General features: G+C 48.2%; 1 protein-coding gene across 10 annotated transcripts in view; it reads right to left on the bottom strand.

The window, feature by feature from the left end:
• MGAT5 (alpha-1,6-mannosylglycoprotein 6-beta-N-acetylglucosaminyltransferase) overlaps nt 1-21,225 on the bottom strand; it is a 346,996-nt gene that overhangs the window by 81,490 nt on the left and 244,281 nt on the right. For all 10 annotated transcript variants that reach the window (XM_053666802.1, XM_053666810.1, XM_053666815.1 and 7 more), the window contains one exon: nt 18,926-19,059. In XM_053666802.1, coding sequence (XP_053522777.1) covers nt 18,926-19,059 — 134 coding nt within the window. The remainder of the gene's footprint in view (nt 1-18,925; nt 19,060-21,225) is intronic.

Here is a 21,225-nt window from a genome sequence, read left to right as displayed (position 1 = left end):
GGGAAGGGAAGGAGAGAGAGAGAGAATATCAATATATGGTTGCCTCTCGTGGGTCCCCTGCTTGGAACTGGCCTGCAACCCAGGCATGTGCCCTGACTGGGAATCGAACTGCGATCCTCTGGTTCGCAGGCCCGAGCTCAATCCACTGAGCTACACCAGCTAGGACTCAATCCCATTCTTTATGCTAAAAATTTCTATGTCTGAATGTCACCATGCTGCTGGAGTTCCCACAGTGGGGACGGAATCAGCAGCACGCTCCTCTGCCCTCACCCACAGGTTCACATTTCGTTTTCTTAAAATAGTATTTTGTCCCTCCTGTGGCCAGAGCCTGGCTGGGCAGTGGGGATCAAAGGTGAACAAGGACCCCTGAGCCGCCTCAGGATGCGCGCGGTGCAGTCCGGGCACAGGCACTAGCAGAGGCCCCGAGGGCCGCTTTCTCTGGCTTCCACGGGCCGGCAGGCTGCTTCTGTCCGTGTGCAATTTTATTACTTGAACTCCATATCCAGCTGGTGAAGGGGAGCCCTAGAAAGTTACAGATGTTTCCTCCTAAGTACAAGAAACCACTTGGGCGGAGACCTTTGTTTCTGCTCCTGAGCTGTGTGACTCATCTGCCTTTTGGGTCACGGCCACAAGAACGCTTCCTTCTTATCTTATTCCTCAAAGAACAAAACTGGAAGGGACACTTGACCCTGGAAACAAGTAATACTAGCAAGTCATCACGAGATAATAAAATATTCAGAACAAATGCTTGTTTGTTTGTGCAAGGTCCTAAGCAAAAAAGGAAAAAAAGAAAGTGGTTTCTAAACTAGTTCATGAAACCAGTGTTAATTCAATAGGGCAAAAGCCTAAAAATAGGGAAAGTAGGGAGAAAAGATAGAAAGAAACAAAAGAAGAAGAGGACAAGGAAGAGCAGGGAGGAGAGACAGAGCAAAGAACAGGAGGACAGAGAAGGAAGAGAAAGCCAGGCATGAGGATGAGTCCACCAGGAGGCGGGAAGCCGGGCGGGTCCCTGCTAAGGTGAGAACCTGGAGTAGAAAGGACTCAGAAATTATCCAGTGAAGTCAGCCACTGAGAGCCAATGTGCCCCAACAACAGCCACAACATAATCCTGCTCATAGTTATGGAGAGATTACTCTGTGCCAGGCACTGTTCTAAGCGATTTCATCTACGATCATTATCTGAGGTCGTCCAGATTACGTTGTGACTTGTACACTATTACCTCCCCCAGTTTGCAGTTGGGAACACTGTGGCTCACATGTGCTGAGCGTCAGGGAAAAGAGCACCCAGTGAGCAAAAGTGGCAGATCCTAGAAACGAACCCCGGTCTATCTCTACAGCCTGTTTTTAACTGCTGCTCTTGCCTTGAGGGTTTTACAGACACTTCTATGGCTGAATGTCCTCTTTAATCTGACTTTGGTGAAAGTAAATAAGAGACAGAGACAGAGTATAGTTATGAAACATGAAAACCTTGTTACAAGCTCTGCTTCCCAGATGACAGACCCTGAGCTCACACGCTCTGCCCCTGCCACATGGACCCAGCTCCTTCTCTAGCCTCAGGATGTGGGTGCTGTAGGAGCCACTAGAGAATCAGCTGGGAAAGCCTTTTCCTCCTGTAATGTCTTTCTAGCACTTTTACTGACAATGCCCTGGTGTCGGCTACTACTTCAGAAAGGGTAAATCGACAGAGCAGCAAAAAGCCAGTAATTCGCATGCTGGCCTACCTTCGTGGCAAGGTCAGGAACTCCATGTGCCCGGAGGCCTTCTCATGGGGTTGGGAGTGGAGGGCTAGAAAAACGGGTGAGGTGCCTGCAGGGTGCAGTTCCCACCACACGGAGTTTGCTGAGGTCTGTGCTAGAATAAAGCCCTTGGTACCTGCTGGGACGTACCTGGTGGTCAGGTTAGTACAAGCATTAGCTAATTCTCTGTAAAAGAGAAGTTAGCAGTTTTGCTCCAGAAAACAGGAATGGGAAAACAAGTTGGGGAAGGAGGACCAAATCAGAAAAAAAGTTACCAGTTTTGAAGGTGGGAGCCCTCTATACGATCAGGTCGCTCAGGTCACGTCCACTGGGGAGGGCAGGGCCCCAGGAGGGCACAGGCTTTTTACTTTGTCTAAAACAATACTGTCCGTGGTGTCCTCTACCATCCAAAGTGTCGTCTAACTATGATACAGAGAAAGAAGTGAATGTGCCACAGACACAAAATCCATTTGTTCCCTTCTACCTTGCTACAACAATCCCAGTATTTACGAGGACACTATGAGTCCTGACTGATAAGCCAATCACACTGTCCTTTCTTCTACCTTCCCTGCCCCTCTTGCAGCCAAGGATGGCCATGTGACCCAGGGCAAGTGACGACAAATATCGGGGAGGAAGGCCAGGAAAAGCTTCTGTTTCTTCACAAAAGGAACAGAGGCATCTGGCTCTGGCCCCTTTAGCCTTCTTTCTGCTTTGCCTGCAGACATGACACTTAGTGCCACTGCAGTCCCGGTGACTATAAGCTAACACACTAGGGAAGACAAACATGACAGACAGGAGTGACCTGTGATTTTAGTGACTCTAAAGTGGAGAAGAACCCTGTCTGGGGCTGCAGACCCCAGACTTGATGTGAGAGAAGTAGGCTCTTGTATGATTCACTCTGGGTGAGGTATTCTGCTCACTGAAGCTGAATGCACTTCTAACGGACCCGGAGGAACAGTTCCCAGGCACACTTGTCTAGCTTGTGACAGTTCCAAAAGTATTTTTTCAACTGTCTCTTGTTCGACTCTCACGTCCATCCCATGAAATAGGCAGAAGACGTGCTGTGAGCCCGTCTGCAGGATATGGATATGGTTCAGACATGTGAAGTGATTTGGGCGGAACACAGAAATGCTCAACAGCAGAACTGGAAACTGTCTACGTCTACTGAGCTCCTACCACCTTGGACGCTATCGGTAGGAAAATCCACTGTAGCTAACTCAGTTCCATTTTGGAGGCCCCCTCCTTGGGGTAAAATCCTGCAAGAGCCAGGACATTCTCACCAAATATATCTAAGCAGGTTAATTTCATAGTCTAAACCTTGGCCTCAGCCGCAGGATGGAAGGAGGCCGTTAATTCCCAGCTGCATGTGGAGAGCCACTGGGTGAGGATGAGGGGATAGCTTCTCTCCGCCCCTGGGCTCCACTCTTCCTGTCTGCCTGTGCTAATAAGCGGTCACTGAGGAGCAATTACTATCTGTTCCAAACAGTGGGAATTTGTCCTTGAAAGCGGTGACACCTCTGCTTCTGCGAAGTGCTGCTCAAACTGCCACTGGTTTAACCAGTCCAAATGCCAATTCATTCTGTGAAAATTATTGCTGATTTACGAATAGGAATATAAAAGACACTGTCTGATTTAGGAAAAATTCTCCACGCCAACTCTAATATATAATCAAATTTGTTATTAAATGAAAAGAGGAGAGGGAGGGAAGAGGAGGAAGGAAAGGAGAGAAGAGAGGGGAAAAAAGACAGAAAGAGAAAAAGAGGAGGGAGGGAAGGGAAACAGTCTTTGCCCTGGACGCAGCCTCTCTCTGGCAGCGGGTTAAAACGCCATGTCTCCCAGACCCCGATGTCCTCCTGGTCGAACGCAGACAGTGGCGCTGTCTGACAGGGCTGCCGGAAGCTCCTGCCTGGCTGACATCCGCACTGCAGGTACATGGGCACCATCTGGAGGCCTGGGCGAACCTTGGCAGACTCGGAGGACCCGGAACGATCCCTAATTGGTCTGCATCAACGGGGCTGTTCATGGCTTTACTCCATTCCCTGCAACGGCCATGCTGCCCTCAGGGCTGTGCTGAGGACAGGCGGGACCCTATGGGGTAGCCTCCCACGGGCTCCCATGTGGGGTCACGAAGCTCCCCCGCAGCCTGGACAGAGGATGAAAATACCAGGTCAAAGCTTCCTGGGCCCCACCCTCCCACCACCACTGCTATGGGCTGTCCCTTCTCTCCTGCACTTGAGTTGCGTGTTGGGACTTCATTAAGGAAGTGAGTTCTTCGACCCACACGTGGACTATTGCTCATGTCTCACAACCATCCTTGAACTCCTGACTTCTTCAAAAGCCATTTGGGCTCATGCAGGGCTCTCCCACCCAGTCATCAATTTCACTTTAAAATTTCTCCCACTTCTCACTTGTCTAGGTCAGTATTTGTTTCTCAAGTTCCCAGAGGCCAGACATGTCTTTGCAAGTTCAGATATGCAAGCAGGCTCCTAACAGCTAGTTCCAGATGACAACGATCATTATAAGTATAATGAAAGTGAACATCTTTCATCTTTATGTCTGAGAAAAGGCAGGCAGTTTCACCCATTCGGTTTCACTGGTTCTTTGTAAGAGATTTGAAGTCCCCACACAGAATCCTACTGACCTATTTTCTTGAAATGTGCCCCATGCCATCATGAACACAGTCAGCCTCTTGAGTTGGAGGGGACAAACAGAAGACAGAGGAGGAAGTTGCCACAGAGAGTCCATTCCCCGGGGGAAGGGGGGGTGCCGTGGGCTGGCTACAGTAGCTACACTCTTTCAGTTCAAATCTCGACTCAGCCATTAGCGGTGGGATCTCAGCCTCTGCCCTCCTCAGCTGTGCCGCTCCAGTGGGGTTAACAGCACTGACTGGACAGGGCAGTTTCACGGACTGGGCCTGGCACACAGGAAGTCCTCAAGTATGAGTCCTCATCACCATCATCACCTCCTCAAAGAGCTCAATTTAGTCAAAAATAGAATCGGGGAAGGGAGAGCAAAGGCCAGCCAGCTGTCAAAATTCCAACTGAGCAGGGGCAACGCCATGTCCCCTGGAGCTCTGCTGTCCCTGGAACTGGACCAGAATTCGGGGGGGGCGGGGAAGCAGGGGCAGGGGGGGTGAGGGGGTCGTGAGTTGTCTTGAAGACAGACGGGCTCATTCGGCCAGATCACATGCGCACATGCCACTGACATGATTTTTATTTAAGTATGGATTTATATAGATGCTAAGTATGATTTTAACAGCACATATTATTACAGTTCGAATATTTTTTAAATTGCTTTATCAGTGTTTCTTAATTTCATAAAACTCTTCTTATAATAAAACGATGAGTTCTGCTTCACACAAACACTTTACGCCGTAGAACATGCTCCCACTCTGCAGCTTTGATATGAAGCTCCATCAGCACGCTGCGCCCCTGCAGAGCCTGTATTGAGGTCTCCACCACATGCCTCTGCACCGAGGTCGAAGGTTCCATAGGGCCAATCCCACGGGTTCGGTTTCCACCAAAGAAACAGACCTCAAGGATTCCAGCCGGGTGCCAACTCACGCTACCACCTCACGTCCCTGTTCTCCGTGGCAGTGTAGATGGCACCAGACAAATTCCTTCAACAGTCCCAGCACACTTAACTGGCTTATTGGAATGCCATTCCCAGATCTGAGTTGCTTCTCCACCTTTATTATAAAAACTTCTACTTTGCTTTTCCTTCCAAGAAAGAGCCGGAGTGCCGCGTTTTTATTTCTCCTTCTACTGCCATAATTTTGCTTTCTTTGCTGAGTTTCTAAACAAGGGCAGTGTAAGAACCACAGAGTACTCTGTTCAAGGCACCCTTTTCGGGCGTCTGAACCCTTTCCGAGGGCCTCAGTGGGTAAGGAGCGTCCTTCTCCCAGGGGCAGGGCCTCAGAGTTCCTAAGCCTTCGCTACACAGACATCAGAATTCCCCTTCCCCACCAAGCCTTCCTCTGTTCTTGACAATCTCCCCTTGCCTCTCAGAGTCTCCTGGGACTGCACACCTTCAGCAGGGCTGAGATGCTACCAGGGGACATGTGGGGACACTGCCAGGCTTGGCCCTGGTCCACCGGATCCCGGAGGTCGCAGTGCTGTTCTGTCCTCCCAGCCCAACCAACTGCTGCCCCGCACAGGTACGTCCCTTAGAGCTGTGACCATGCTTTGGGAAGAACCTGAACTCTGCCTAGAATTTTCATCCAAAACAGCTTCCCTGTAAAGCTATTCTTTAACAACGTTCTATGTGAAGGAAAAACATCAGTCAAAATATAGTATCTCAGATCTTATAATCTGTGCCTATTCACATTCAGAAAGCTCTGCCTGTCAGACCACTATAAATTCAGAGGCATTAAGTCTCCCTCTATTTTCAAGAAGGACTTTAACCCTTTCTTTGCTGGAAGGGAACTACGCTGCCAGGCTTTCGTAACTCCTTTCTACAGGGGTCATCTGGCTCCTCCCATGCTGCTCAGCATTTGGGTGCCGGAGACCCTCTGGTTACTACCTGGGAGGCTGCCACCGTCTGTGCACAGCAGGTTTCCACACGCCCGGCTTCTGGACTGCTTGGTGGCTTTTGTCTACAGATAGCCCAGAGTCTTGTCTTTCTTTGCTCACAGAGGCAACTCTCTTCCCATCCCTGAAACACCATTGTTCCCCTATCAGTTGCCAAACTGTTAGGGTTGGCGCAAATAGTAAAAGCCTCCGGGCGATTACAACCACAACAGCTGTGTTTACTAAGAGCTACAAATGCACTTGTCCCAGCACTACTGGAGTGGCAGGCAGTGATTCAGAATCTTACAGAAGCACCCCACCCTCAGGATGTTTGCTGGCTGCCTACGCCAGCCCTGGCTTTCCGAGGCGACCCTCTGCTGAGCACAAGGGACCTCTTTTCACCCACGATGCTTTTATATCTTTTCTTCCCACAGCTGCAGTCATTTTCACTCAGCTGTTTGGGCCTCTGGGAGGACTGCCAGTCACTGACAGAGTAGATGACCGGCTGGGGCTTCTCCTGAGGGGCATCCAGGAAACAACTCCTCAACTCCAGGCTCCTCCGAGGCAGCTGCAAGCACCTGCGAGAAGGCCTACAGCTCTACCACTCACTACTCAAACCTCTGCACCATCACTGACCTCTCTAAAGTATCAAGGTCACAGATGAATACACGACACCCACAAGTCTATCACTCACCCCTATGTTAAGGTGGACTGTTGTTTTTTTTCTAAATGTCATTGAGGCTGTTTTATCACCTATAAAACTGACACATGCTTCATGAAGCTATGTGGAAGTGCTTTGCAACCTCTTAAATTCCTACAAATTCTTATTTGAATACTGGCTTAGCAGGCAAGCATTCCTGGGAGAGACTTCACTGGAACCTGTATCAGCTGATTGCACCCTCACAAGGATTACTTTAGGTGACTTGCTGTTAACATGGGAATAAGAGGACGGGTCCTTGGAGGTGGGTCATGGAGCTGGTGAGCTGCACTAGCAAAGGCCCGGAGCACAGGATGCAGTCGGGCAGAACAAGGGCGTCGGTGTCTTCTACTGCGTTCAGTGGTTGCGGGCAACACGGCAGCCAAACACCATGCACGGAAAGGAGCTGACTAAGGATTTTCTGATCTAGGAAAATTAGTGACTCCCTAGGGCAGTTATTTCCCGAACTTCTTGTTTAAAAGAGTCACCTGGAGCCTGTTGATTCTTTTCACATACAATTCCTAGGTCCCTTGAGGCTGAGGAGAGTCCCTGGCATCTAGAAGTTTCAGTTCCCAGTTGGGATCTATGAGCAAGCACGTCTGGTTACCACTGACCTATATTCTGAGAACTAATGTAAGTTTTCCTGCCTTTCTTTGGAACGCAGGCTGGAAATCACTTAAGCCAAATACCCCACAAATCAGTGCTGCTCCAGAGGACCATGCCAGGTTCCTGCACGAACCTACGACAGAGCTACCACTAGAAACTGTAGCCAGGAGAGGATCGATCAGTGACTTCTAAGCAGAGCTTCCCGCTCCCAGGAGAGAGGAATTCTAAAGACTTTACTACACTATGAAAGAGCAATAAGCCAACCGACTTCAAGTCCCAGATACTGAGTTAGTTGCTATGCATTCTTCCTATCCACCCCAACTGCCAACCCAAAGAAAACTGAGTTTCAACCATAAGAAAACTTGGCAGGAAAAGCTCTGGCAGCTCAATCTGGGCTGGGCTGTCAAGCGGAAAGTGCTCATGGGCTAGGTGCCGACAAGAAGAACTCACCCGACGTTTAACTTACAGATATTAAGAACCTGGGGTTCCTGCTGGAGCTGCACACAGAAAAGGGGGCCATGGTCTTCCTCCCTGCTCACCTTTATGCCTCAAAACTTGAAAGACTTCCAAACAGGTCATTCAGAGGATGGTTTGGCCCAGATGAAACACGGAATTTATTATTCCACTCAAGGTTCCCTTTCTAACTTTGCCCTCTTCAGAGGAAACCTATTCTCTGAGAGGACTAGACAAAAATGGTCAGTGTCTTCCTGACCTTCTTAGTGCAAGGTCGCACACTGAAATACCCTGGGGGCCAAATGGATCAGGGAGGGGGTTAGAGAAGACGCTGAAAGGACTGTCATCGCCGGAACCCCTAAGCCAACCACTGGCAGCCACTACTCAGCTCTAGCCAATCTTTGGCACGTGAGTCCCTTTTGCCACACCATCTACATTTTCCAGAGAAGCCAAGAATTCCAGCTTTACAGGTGAACCTTCCCAAAAGGCAAATTTTCCAATTTAAAAAAATCGTGCCACCTAAACAAAAATGCCTGTGAGTTGGATCTGACCCGTGGAGTCCAAGGCTGTCTCTGTTGCTTCAGGCGTAGGCCTGTGCCCCGACAAAACAACAGTCACCCAGACCACGTGTTTTCTCGTACCACCGGCTACGGATAAGTCTGTCCTCTGCGGAGTGTTCCCTCCTGTCTCGCTCCACCGCATTCTGCCAATACAGAATCTCTGGGCTGCCCGCAGAGACAGGAAGTGCACCCCCGCGCGCACGGCAGCAGGCAATGGAGCACGCGAGGTGCTCTCGGATGGAAGGGAACTAACAGCCCTTCATTCTCCGTGTTATGCGTCAACTAAGGATCCATTATGGATTGTTGGCAGTTCTCCACACTTGACTCACATGAGCTTACTGTGAACAAATCCCTTAAATCTCTTTTATTCACATGGGTGCTAAGTTACAGCAACCTCATCCTTTTCTCGGGCAGTTGGTTTTATGGACTCTGTGCTTGGCCTGGCCCAATTATCGCCCCCTGTCTTATTTCTGACGGCCCATAAAGTTGTCTTGCAGGCTGTCTTCTCTGTGCCCTTGCTTTTGAAAGAATGAGAGACGGCCAAGGAGTTTAGATTATAGAATCATGGAACTCTGGGGAGTAAAACAAAGGAACATCCTGTCCTCTGCCTTGTTTTACAGATGAGGAAAGCTAGACCCAAGGGCAAGTCAAGTCCAAGAACAAGCTGCCAGTGGGTGAAGCTGAAATTAGAATCTGGGCGTCTGCTTTCCCACCCAGAGCTCTGCCAACTGCTCCAGACTGTCTCCAATCAGTGTGTCAGGCTGAAACACGGTTACAGCAAGTCCTCACTTAATGTGCAGGATAGGTTCTTGGAAACTGAAGTAAATGTGAGCTATACATACATTTAAGAGAGATGAATTTAACAAAATCATTCTTTTGTAACCCACTTACTCCAGTTCAGGGTCATGGGTGGCCAGAACCTCTCCTGGCAGCTCAGAGCTCAAGGAGCAAACCCACCCTGGACAGGACACCCTCCATCACAGGGTGACTCACACACCCACACTCCCTCAGACTGGGACAGCAGCCACGCCAGTAAACCTGCCGTGCACATCTGTGGGGTGTGGGAGGAAAGTGGAGAGCCGGAGACAATCCATGTAGACATGGGGAGAACATGCAAACTCCACAGACAGTGGCCCCAACTGGGAATGATTACTTTTAATCAACACCATAGTGAAAGAATGCTGAACGAAATGACGTTATTCAAGGAGCTGCTGCACAAGGAGAATGTGTTCTTTGTGCTCATGGAAGAAGAAAATACCCACGGGTTTAAGATGAGAGCAGAAAACGTGCTGACACAGGGAACAGACCACGAGGCTGATGAGACTGAAGAAAAGGCTGCCCACGGGTCTCAAAGCTCAGTGTTCATCGCTGTCCGCGTGTGCTCACCAAACATGGACATGCTCAGGAAGATGCCGCGTGGGGTTAGAGTCAGCACATGAACAACACTTTTTGGAAAGTCCTTAAATCTCTGAAACGTAGCCAATGATTCGTTTCTGATGTTTTTCTTTGCATTTGGTTTCTTCTCTCTGTTCTCTCCCTCAACCCCACCCCCACAAAATTTGCACCTAAATTTTGGGGAAAGGCTCTGCAATGTGACTACACTTTATCCTGTGTGAAGAACTGAGTCAGATGAAAAACCATGCACAGGTGACCGAGGACAGGTGCCGGGCTGCCCCGGGGGTTCTCTCTCTGCTGGCACACCTAAGTCTTCTCTGAGGAAAAACAGTGTGATCCCTGACACCGCCAAGTGTGGTCTCAAGGGATCATAATTAGGTCTGTTCTGATGGACTTTTCCCCCAAGGAGAAAAAGTTGGGGGTGATACAGAGATGCTTCTGAATGTTCTGGTTGGAACCAGAACCAAGAACTGTTCCTCATTAGACTGAACCACATTAAACTTCCCGGCAAATTCAACAAAACTGACTCCAATTTTGCCATTTCAGGACGTATGCCAATTTGACCAACAATGGCTTTGAATTTATCTGGTTGACAGCTACATTATCTGGGAAGATGGGTCTGACTAAGTAGATTAGAGAACAAAGAGGACTACAAGGTTTAATCTACTTACAAAAAGGTGCCCTTTGCAAGGATTTCAGTACATTCTCTAATTACAAAGGTCTTTTTGGTGGTTTAGTAATACAATATATAACTAAGAGCAATTACTTTGCATTAGAAAATAAATGGTCATTTCTCCAAACTACCCCTCTAATTTTGCATTAATTTAAGCTAGGCCCAAGTCAACCAAATCAGTGAGATAATTACATAATTTTTAGAATGAGAGTCTATCTCAGACTCAGAGGTTACCTAGTCTAGAGACTTTCAGGATTTATTTTTGGTTGTTTAAATAAAGCAGTTGAACACTTTTCCCGGTGAACTTTGACTGGAAATCCACGTCTCCACCGGAGGTAAATCAGAGCTGCTGCGGCTGGCGGGACCCACACGGTGCAGCCCCCAGACTTCCCTCAGCAGTGGGCCTTGGCCAGCGCTCCCAAGAACACAGGTAAATGACTATTGATCTCATCCAGGGGTTAGCAAACTTTGAGGGAACACATAAGGTCTGTCGCATGTTCTTTTAATTTTTTTTTAAGGATTTCAAAATGGAAAAAGCACTTTTCAGTTGCAGGCCATTGGCCAAATTTGGCCCCTGAGGTCACTGCCTGCCAGCTCTAATTTATGTTAACAGCGCTGCTGAGGTATAACTGGCATATAGTAAACTGCACGTATTTAAAGCACACGACTTTGTAAGTGTGCCTCTGTGGTTACACTGTACACCCACGGCCACTGTGAAGACGGTGGCCCGCCCCTCTCTCACCCTTCCCCGGGCAACCACCCATCTGCCTTCTGTCACTGTGGATTAGTCTGAATTTTCTAGTTTTATATACAGAGAATCACACAGTCTAGACTCTTTTATGTTCGGCTCTTACACTCAGCATAATTATTTTAAGGTCCATTGTGTTATTGAGTTATAATAATTCATTCCTTCTTTATTAAAAATTTATTTATTTAATTATTTTCCAACTACAGTATTGTCCTTTACTCCCAGCCCAGCCCACCCCCCTGTGCTCCCCACCTCCCTCCCATTTCCACCCCCCTTAGTTGTTGTCCATGTGTCTTTTATACTAGTTCCTGTAAACCTTTCTCATTTTCCCCTGAAATTCCCTCCCTTTCCCCCTCTGGACACTGTCTGCCTGTTCTCTATTTCAGTGTGTTTGGTTATATTTTGCTTGCTCGTTTGTCATTCCTTCTCACTAGCACCTTCACGCACACGAGTGAGGAAACGGAGGCTGGCTGTGCCCGGAAATCGCGTGGCTGACAGCAGGGCCGGCCCGGAGCTGCTCCTGCCTCCCAGGTACTGTCTCCTTCCCGTGCCATCTCCCTGATCATTTCACCAGGGGTTTTGAAAACCTGGAGACCTCTATGTGGTCTGCAGAATTTGCACAGGTGTAACTCTACTCTTTTCCTTCAAATCCTTTCTTCCAGTGTCCCTTGGACCTGCGAGCACAGGCCAATGACCAAAGCAAAACACATTCCAAGTCATATCCCAGGATCCCCAGGTAAACAGCATTTAATGAAATCAAAAGAAGATAGATGCATTCATCCAGCAGTTACTGAGCAAGCACCCACTATGCACCTGGCACTGTGTTTGGTAAAGCAAAATCAGTAATGATTTCTGCCCTCAAAGAGGTTACAGTCTAGGGATTAAGGAAAGACTGAAAGAAAAAGATAAATACATGATTACAAAATGATTGCAATTACATAAAAGGAAGAGGATGCTGTGATAGGGATGGGCAGAAGTGACAGTTGGTTTAGGACATATGCGAGGGACAGCGTGGCCCTAGGAGGCTAGGCTGGGGGTAGAGTAGGGCAGGTACAAGCTGTTACAGAAGCCCAGCCAAGCCTCAGGGTACAGAGTGGCAGGGGGGACCCTGTGTGGACACAGCCTTGGTGGGTTCAGGGCATGTGTGGCTTGCTCACAGACAGCCTCACTAGGTCACACTGTGGGGACTGGATTTCATTGTAAGTGTGGTGAATCTAAGTGCCTTCATCTAAGTTTAAAATGAATCCATTGAGGGGCCTTTGAGAAAAGGAGAAACACAATCCCACTCACATTTTTAAGATCACCCTGGCTGCTGCTGTGTGGAGAATGGATTAAGAAGGGCGAAAAATTAGGGATAGAGTGAAGGGAGAAGTTGCTCCTCATTTCGGGAAGGTGGGCTGACCTACTGCTTACGCCTGTGGGTGTGAAACCACATGTCATTTCGGGGGCACTTTAACACCACACAGTCTTGCACATGTAGATAAAAGGTGCTTTCCTAACTCAGTTGACACTGGTCGACTGTGGTTGCTGCGGGCAGGCTAGGGCTGGGCAAGCCGAGCCCTTGGGGTCTGGAGGTGGAAACAATCTGAATTGCCCAAATAAGGCTCATTTTCTCTTTGTACAGCTGACTGCAAGGCTGTTGCAGACTCCGTCTTTGGGAGATGACCAGCCGGGAGCAACACTTTACCTGTTAGGCCAATCCCTGCCCAGGGCTCCTGCTGCCTATGTGAGTTACTGCGTAGACCTTGCTTCCTGGCTTCTGAATGCTGCTGTGAACATGGCCTCGGCGTCCAGGGCAGGGGCAGAGCAACAATGTCTCCTGCAAGTGGCAGCAGGGAGGCAATCCTAAGAGAAGAGGTCAGGACCTTGATCCTGGCTCTGGACTCGTCACATAACCTGCTGTAGGACCTTGGCCAAGTCACTCTATTTCAGGCCAGGTCCTCTCCAGGATGGTGAAGGAGGATGAAAATTTCTCACGCTTCCTCAGAAGGAGTGGGCATGCGCCTCCTTAAATGATGGCTGTGGAGGCTCAGAGAAGTGTACAGACACTAATATGAGGCCTCTTATTATCGATGCATTAGTAATCGAATAAGTGGTGGCTCTAAGAGAGGCCAGGCTCTGGGCCTGGGGCTTTGTCTTTAAAGTAACAGAGATTGTAGTAAAAAAAATCACACTTCATTTTTCCATTGCTTATCTATCCGTCTCAATCATACGGAAAAAAAAAAATCAAGAACTGTTCGCTAAATGTATCCCACAGGAGGTTTGATTTACTTGGAACATGATGTACTGATACTTCAGGGGTCTCAAACTTTTTCTGTAAAGGGCCAGATGATAAATATCTTACACTTTGCTGGTGTGAGAATCTCTGTCAGAACTACAGAACTCTGCCGTTTCAACCACGGACAACCACCAGGTATAGCTCTGTTCCAATAAAACTTTATTTACAAAAATAGATGGCTGGCTACATCTGGCTGGAGGGCCGGAGTTTGCCAACCACTAACATAGTTTAGAAACCGGAATCTGAACATCTCTGGGCAGGCTCGCATCTGCCAGCTCCTTCCGGGCATCACTTCACCCCCGCCCACTGCAATCTCGCACCCACCCACATTCTTACTATGTTTCCCAACTGGCCCCAGAACTACTATCACTAATAGCAGACTTACTGTGAGTTAATATAAGCACTTTGCATACAATTAACTCATTTAATTTATATAGAAACCCTATTATCATCATGGAAAATGAGGCCAAATGAAGTTCAGTAAATCACCCAGGATCAGGCAGCTGATGAAAGAGGCAGGATTTGAACCCAGCTACTTTGCTCTGAGTCTGTGTTCCTAACCACTGAGCCACACTGCCAGTAAGCACCACTGTAAAAACCAGGAAAGCAGATGATGAGAAGACACTGCGCCTTTCGCTTCCCCTTAGAATCCACTGCTTACCACAGGTTCACCCCATTCTAAGGGGCTGAGCCTTGCAAGGAGAGTGAGAGGGAAGTAAGATTGAGGGGTGACTGGAATCAGGTGCAAATACTAAAAAAAATAACATGATACCTGGCAGTCTGACAGAGTAGCAAGAAGACGAAAGTAAAGAAGAAAGAGGAATTATTCATTCACCGAGTGGTCAGCTACTCACTGCCAACCACTCTGCACAACCCTAAACACCCAGCGCCTTGTTACGTGGAACAGCACGTCAGCATCACCTGGGTGCTTGTGAGACCTGCACAATGGGCATCCGAACAAGGTGCCAGGTGATCCGCATGCAGAACAGCACTGTTTTATGTGGTAGATGCTACTGCCCCCCCTTTGCAGGCCAGGAACCAATGCTCAAAGCCTCACACGCTGGTGAGTTGCAGGACCAGCTCTGAGCCCCAGCCTGTGGTTCAGAGGCCGTGCTTATTCCCCAGAAGTACTGAAAGCAAGACCTTCAGGACGTTTACCCTAGCACAGTCGTGCATCAGTGGGTAATTAGAAAATCCTGGTGAGATCAGGAATATGTAATATGCTGACCCTGCACCATCAAAGGAAGATTCAGTTATATTCAGGCCACTATTTTTATTTAATTTTATTTGTTTAGAGAAAGAGAGAGGGAGGGAGGAAGAACGACAGGGTGGGGGGCAGGAAGAGAAACACTAATTTGTTGTCTCACTTATTTGTGCATTCATTGACTGCTTCCTGTATGCGCTCTGACTAGGAATTGAGCCCATGACCTTGGTGCATTGGGACAGTGCTCTGACCAGCTGAGCAACCTGGCCAGGGCCTGGCTGCTAATTTTTTTTTTTTTAGATTTTATTTATATATATTTTAGAGAGAAAGAGAGGGACAGAAACATCAATGTGTGGTTGCTTCTCACATGCCCCTACTGGGGACCTGGCCTGCAAGCCAGACTGTGCCCCGACTGGGAATCAAACCAGTAACCCTTTGGTTCACAGGCCAGTGCTCAATCCACTGAGCCACACCAGCCACAGTCAGGCTGCTATTTTTTAAAGAAATGTGGAAATAAGTAATATGGTTAAGTAAGACTTCAACTGATTTTAAGTTCCATAACTTTCAAAATCTCTTATATTTATCAAAATGGACTAATTTTTCACTCCCTGATGTTGAAGGACCTTGAATTCGGCCGCACTGGACACATTTTTTTCCTGGCACATGTGTTAGGTGATACTAATGATCAGTGTGCCCCAGAGGTAGATGTCCAGAACCTAGAACTATGGGTTCTTGGGCTAAGAAAGAGATTTGTAGTTGGGATTAGGCTCTAAGAAGTGTTATTTGATGCTAAGGGTCTTGGGCAGAGATGATTCCTAAGTTGGTGTGTTTGGGATTCTGGAGTCAGATAGCAATGTCCCCTCCCTCCCTTCCTCCCTACCAGTCCTCCCCTATATATTATAATATCAGGGTAAGACCACAGGGAACCTTGGCCATGACCTGGTGGCCAGCAGGGAGGAGCTGAGGAGGCGGCCCGTTCCTCCTCAGCCTCTGTGCTGAACAGGCTGTGTTTCCTGCTCGGCACTGGAGTGCAGTGAAGGCCTGTTATAGGGCGTGACAAAGCAGGTTTACACTTACAAGTACACAACACAGAGTTTATTCTTGTATTACTATTTAATAATTACTGTATTACTTTACAGACCAACAACTGTAAGCCTACTTTTGCCTCACCCTGTATGTTAGTAGACATCCTTGACATGACTATAAGGGACAGAAACTGCTCAGGCTACTGCAAAGGAACAGAGTGTGATAAAGGGATGTGGGATAGGAAAAGGAAAGCTTCCAGAGCGCTGGCAGCTGCTTTTTCTTTCTCTTCAGGCCACATGGGTCAAGTCTGTCTGGCCTTCGAAGCACCCCACATCTCTCACGGCGGCGCCTCGCTTCCCTGAGATTCTGCCCCATCATGTTGGCAGCGCCCTCTCCCTTTCCAAACTGGCCCTGTTTCTTCATCGCTGGACTTGTGGAAGTCTTCTCCCTTAACCTCATGATAACTATGGTTATATCCTTTTAGTTTCTGTCCCTAGGCTGTCACTGTCCCTCTGCTGCCTTGGAGCTGAGGACAACCCCAGGCCAACCAGCCATGCGTGGAGGGGTCACTCAGGTGTGCCGGCAAGGGAGGAGATTCTCTCAGGAGGAGGAGGAGGAGGAGGAGGAGGAGGAGGACTGCAAAGCAGGACTGACAGCAGAGCAAGGTGCCCTCAGAATTCCCGTGAGTCCTAGACTCTGAAGGGAAAGAGGAGAGGACTTCCCGAGACCACTCGGTGCAGACCGGTGCGTACTCATGTGCTCCACTAGCATTCGAATGCTCCCAGGACTGACAGGGCAACCCCCCTTCCCAAAGATCTCTGATGTAAAGGATGGGGGGGGGCGGGCGGGGGAAGAATGGAGCAAGTGGTGGGAAAAGCAACTTCCCGCTTGTTCAAGTCCGCGTGGAGTGCATCTCTGGAAATGTGGATGCGATAGTATCACACCTAAAAGGCGCATCTGTTTTCTGTGCACACTCACAGGGTACCATGGGATGAGGACGGTTTTGAAAAAAAGCTGAACTCGCAATGCTGTGTTCCAAAGTTTTAGGAGATGTCCTTAATTTATGTGAAAACTTTACAGTACTTTTCATCTTTTTGCACTTCTCTCATCAATGAATGCTAGGTAATGATGATGTAGTAAAACTGGAAAAAAAACCCAGCCCAGATTTCTGGTGTTTACCCAGACTATGCAGGCACACTGCCTCTTGGCACTGTGTCACAGTGGGGCGATGCACAGTACTTGAAAGGTCGGGTCTTCCACAGAATTTTGGAAGAATTTCCAGACCACACACCAAGTCACATGATTCATACTTTTGAGATTCCACCTGGCATCAAGAAATCATCCTTTCAGTGGTAGCTTTATTTTATCCAAGAAAAGGTGACCCCAAAGTATTCAGAACTGCTTTGTTGTTTTGGATTTCTAAGAAGACCAAAAAAGCTGCCAGAGGCACCTAGGAGGAAGCCACACTTGCTTTCAAAACAGGAGTGAGATAATCTGAAGGTGAAGTCCATAGAGACATGCAAATTATTTTCTGTGAGCAGGTGCAGAGGTGAGAAGGCAGTTACACTTTTTTTAGGAGCCCACATCTCCCAAAAACCAGTGATGGCTTCCGTTCATTTCCTAACGGAGCTGAGGGTGGGAATGCCCAATGTGCCCTTTTTTACCCAAACTGGGCTGAAAGTTAGCTGAATAATGCTGTTAGCACGGGCAACTTTCATACATCTTTTCATGCATCTTTCAAAAGATGTATAAATTTATGGGAAGTTCTTAAATAACCACTTATAATTTGGCCTGATTTCATTTTATTTGAGAGGAGAAAATGCAGAATAATGTAGGGAGGAGGAAAATTTTATTCACCAGCCCAGGTGAAGGCACTGCTGATATTTTGTGCCACACAAAATTGTCTCCGCCACCGCTGCATGTCCCCTGAGGGGTGAAACTGCCCCCGGTTGAGAACCACTGTACTGTACAGAGACAAAATTCTAGCCATTTACAGCAAGACGGTCACCTGGAATCGAATCTGCTGCCCCGGAGACAGGCCGACCGAACGGTCTCCTTGGCACAGTGAGAATTTCAGAACTGAAGAGCCGGCAGCAGTGCTTTCCCTTTTCTGGTCAGGGCTCAGAAGACCAAGAGCAGGTATTCTACCCGGGACATCTCGTGTGCTCGCATCCTCAGCGGGCTGACTTCTAACTTCCTCAATAAGCGAGACGTGATCACGTGAGACCACAGTTCCTGATCATTCTAGAAAGTGGTTCACTTATGTTTAGAAATAGGCATGTTTTGAACTCTTGCAGTTTGTTTTGTGCTACACAAACATGTCCTCAAAAATAATCAAGATATTTGCATGCCATGTCGATTGGCTCCTCTCCTGTTTGACCTTTCCCAGATGTGCTCTGGAAAGCATCCAGGGGAGCCAAGGGGCCCTGTAGGGCTCAGGAGCCCAGCACTTTTGGAAAGCCCGGTCAGCCTGTGGCTGAGAATGCTGTTTTATCCAAGGTGTCCCTGAGCAAACCACCTGCAGTCAGCCCTGGCAGGCACGTTCCTTTCCTGGTTAGCTGAACGATGACCACTGTGGGCACTGACGACAGCCACGTGGGTGGGAGGCCCCCTGTGCTCCCCACGCAAAGGGAGCTGCCTGTCTTCACACACACCATTTCCCAAGGGGCAGAGGCAAAGAGCCATTTGGCAAAGGGTCCCTCTGTGCAATGCTCTGCTCCAGAAAGATACCCAGCTTCTGTGGGAACCTGGCTTTCAGAAGCAAATATAAGATGTGAAAGAAGCTGTAATGTGTCACTTCTAACATGCAGAGAGTGAAGGGCTTTGTGGGGCAGCCACTGTGCGGATGAGCAGGTATAGCCTTGATTAGATAGATACCCAGATGCTGAGCAACCAAATCCATGCACATTCTTGTTTACTTCTAAGCGGATTCCATTAGACCCAGGGCACTTTGGCTTGATTACTTCCTGGGTCAAATCTAAATTAAATTACTCAACAAGCATCTTTTCAGGGAGACAGAGGGAGGAACACAGACTGACTTACCTTCCAGAAGCTATCCACTTTGCCATACACCAGGGACTGGTTCTGTCTCTTGATCTCGTTAATGTGGTGAATGTCGCTGGAGTTCAGGTGCTGCTCCACCACAAACCCCAGGAAGCTGTTGTCTGGGGTATGAGCTGATGTGGAAAGGGAAGGGCAGGGCAGTTAGGATTTCACCAGTGAGAAGAAACAAGTTAACAAATTTAACAACAAGCCACCTCCCACATAATTAAACACTTTCATTTTACCCTGTTCTTTCTTACCTGGGAGGGGCGAGGAACTGCCTGCCCCCACATAGCCCAGCAAAACATTCTCACAGGAATAATTCTCTTCAGATGGATTAATCTGAACCAAATACTGCTTTGGTTGGTGAAAATACATCTGTCTAAAAAGCATTCAGCTGTGTGCTCCTTTCCTTCCTGTTTGCTCAGAACGAGGCCACTGTCTCCTGACAGAAAGGCCCTCGTCTGGGTTTTATCCACTAATACCCAGAACTGCAGGGAGCAGGGCTGAATCGAGGGTTCTCAGTAGGGCTGGGGGTGCCGTCGCTGGGCCCCACACAATCTATTGGGGCTCCGGCTGGGTAAAAAGGGATTTGAGGGCAAAACCCAGCAATGTCGCCCCCAATCCTCTAAGAATTACTAATGAAAGATGTAATTATGGGGCCGTATTTTGAATGAAATAAAGGAAAAAAGAAGGTAAAGCTCACTGTTAATGTGAACCACTCTGAAAAGCCAACCACACAATGACCAGTGTCTGGTCCATAGAACAGACTCTTCTAGAAGAGAAAAGGCATTTTCCTATGGATCTGTCATAATTTAAGTTTTAAAACTTCATTATTTTAACATTTGACCCAGGCAGAAAGCAGCCCCAAACCCTCATCAAACATTTGCCTCTTCTGCCTGTAATTTTTAAAGAATTTCACCAGAAGGCAACAACCAGAAAACAATTCTCTTGATAAAAAGGCAGTCTTCTCCTGTACATTCATCCTGTCTAGAGAACTCTGTTTTTCAAGGAGGTGGCGCTGCAGCCGTCCGCAACATGAAATGAAGCCACGGCTCGACTTGACTCAGACCTGAACAGAACGAGTATAAATAACCTAAACGGAGAGATACCCGACACTGAGTAAAATCCACATGGTACATATTCACTCAACACAGCCACGCTCATTACAGGTGGGTGGTCAACAGAGGAAGCTGGTTTCTTTGTCTGGTTCTGGTTTTCTCAGGACTCAGGAGCCCTTTCCTGGCAGCACAACAGCCCTCACGGCCCCTGCCCCCAACGCTGTGAGTGCAGGTGGAGCAGGGAGCGAGCCCTGGACGAGAGCCCGAACTGCGGGGATGAGCAAGCCGCAGAAAGACGGACTGATCACCACCCAGTATCCCAGGACTGTGCCTGACGGGGGTGACAGCACGAGGAGATAACAGGGCTGAGGCTGGGGAGCTGTGTTAGGTCTGGCCAATCTGTGATTGCATTTCCGTGTTTTTGAACAAGTGCCCAGAGGCAATGGCACTGGCTGCAGTTGGCTGGAAAGTAAATTACTGAATAAATTCTACTGCCAACAAGAGGCAATTGTTGCCTTTCTTTCTTTTTTTTTTTTTTCCTTAGGAGCTGGGTCAGGGGGATTTGAAGACATATGGGGTAGGGAAGAGACTATGAGCATTCAGAAAGTGAAGAACAGAGCTTTAAATATTTCTCTGTAAAACTTTTCATTGTAAAAATTCTGAAATAGGATCTGATGTTTTTATCGTCAGTAAAGTTATGCGGTGACCAGAGATTCTTGCCTTGGAATGTCCCTGCAGTTCAGTGCTCTAGTCCTTATGTGGCATTTGTAGCGGTTTGGCACCCCCCAGAAGAAAAGTCATACATCTTCACATTTTTGTGTCAAAGATCCCCCTCCCGTACAGTGTGAGTGGTGAGAAGAAGGGGAGTAGGTGATTTATTCAAAACCTTGTGAAAAATGGCAGGCCTCTGACGCACTGTGGCTCTAACGTGGTACTAAGTGACCTTTGGCCCTGTATGAAGACTGAATTACACCCACAACTTCTCAACTCCTTTCTCTTGTTTGGAGATGTTCATCTGAGGAGCAACAGCGAGCAAGTGCAGTTTAAGGACCTCAGACAAGACTTAAGAAGTGCCAGCAGTGCCCACAAATGGCACCACCGCACTTCATGAGCAATGGTCAGACCCTCTTTGTTCCTGCCCCGGTAACACGCAACCTTCAGAGGACACTGGAGGTCAGCAGCATGAGGGGCTGCTCAGCTGTGGCTTGTGCAGCAGGTGATGTGGAAATAAAGGCAGGC

Source organism: Artibeus jamaicensis, unplaced genomic scaffold (assembly GCF_021234435.1).
Source record: "Artibeus jamaicensis isolate MK-2021 breed Jamaican fruit bat unplaced genomic scaffold, CSHL_Jam_final contig_1284, whole genome shotgun sequence".
In the NCBI taxonomy this organism is placed as follows: domain Eukaryota; kingdom Metazoa; phylum Chordata; class Mammalia; order Chiroptera; family Phyllostomidae; genus Artibeus; species Artibeus jamaicensis.
The sequence above is the reverse complement of the archived record's forward strand: the minus strand, read 5'-3'. Positions and strand labels throughout refer to the sequence as shown.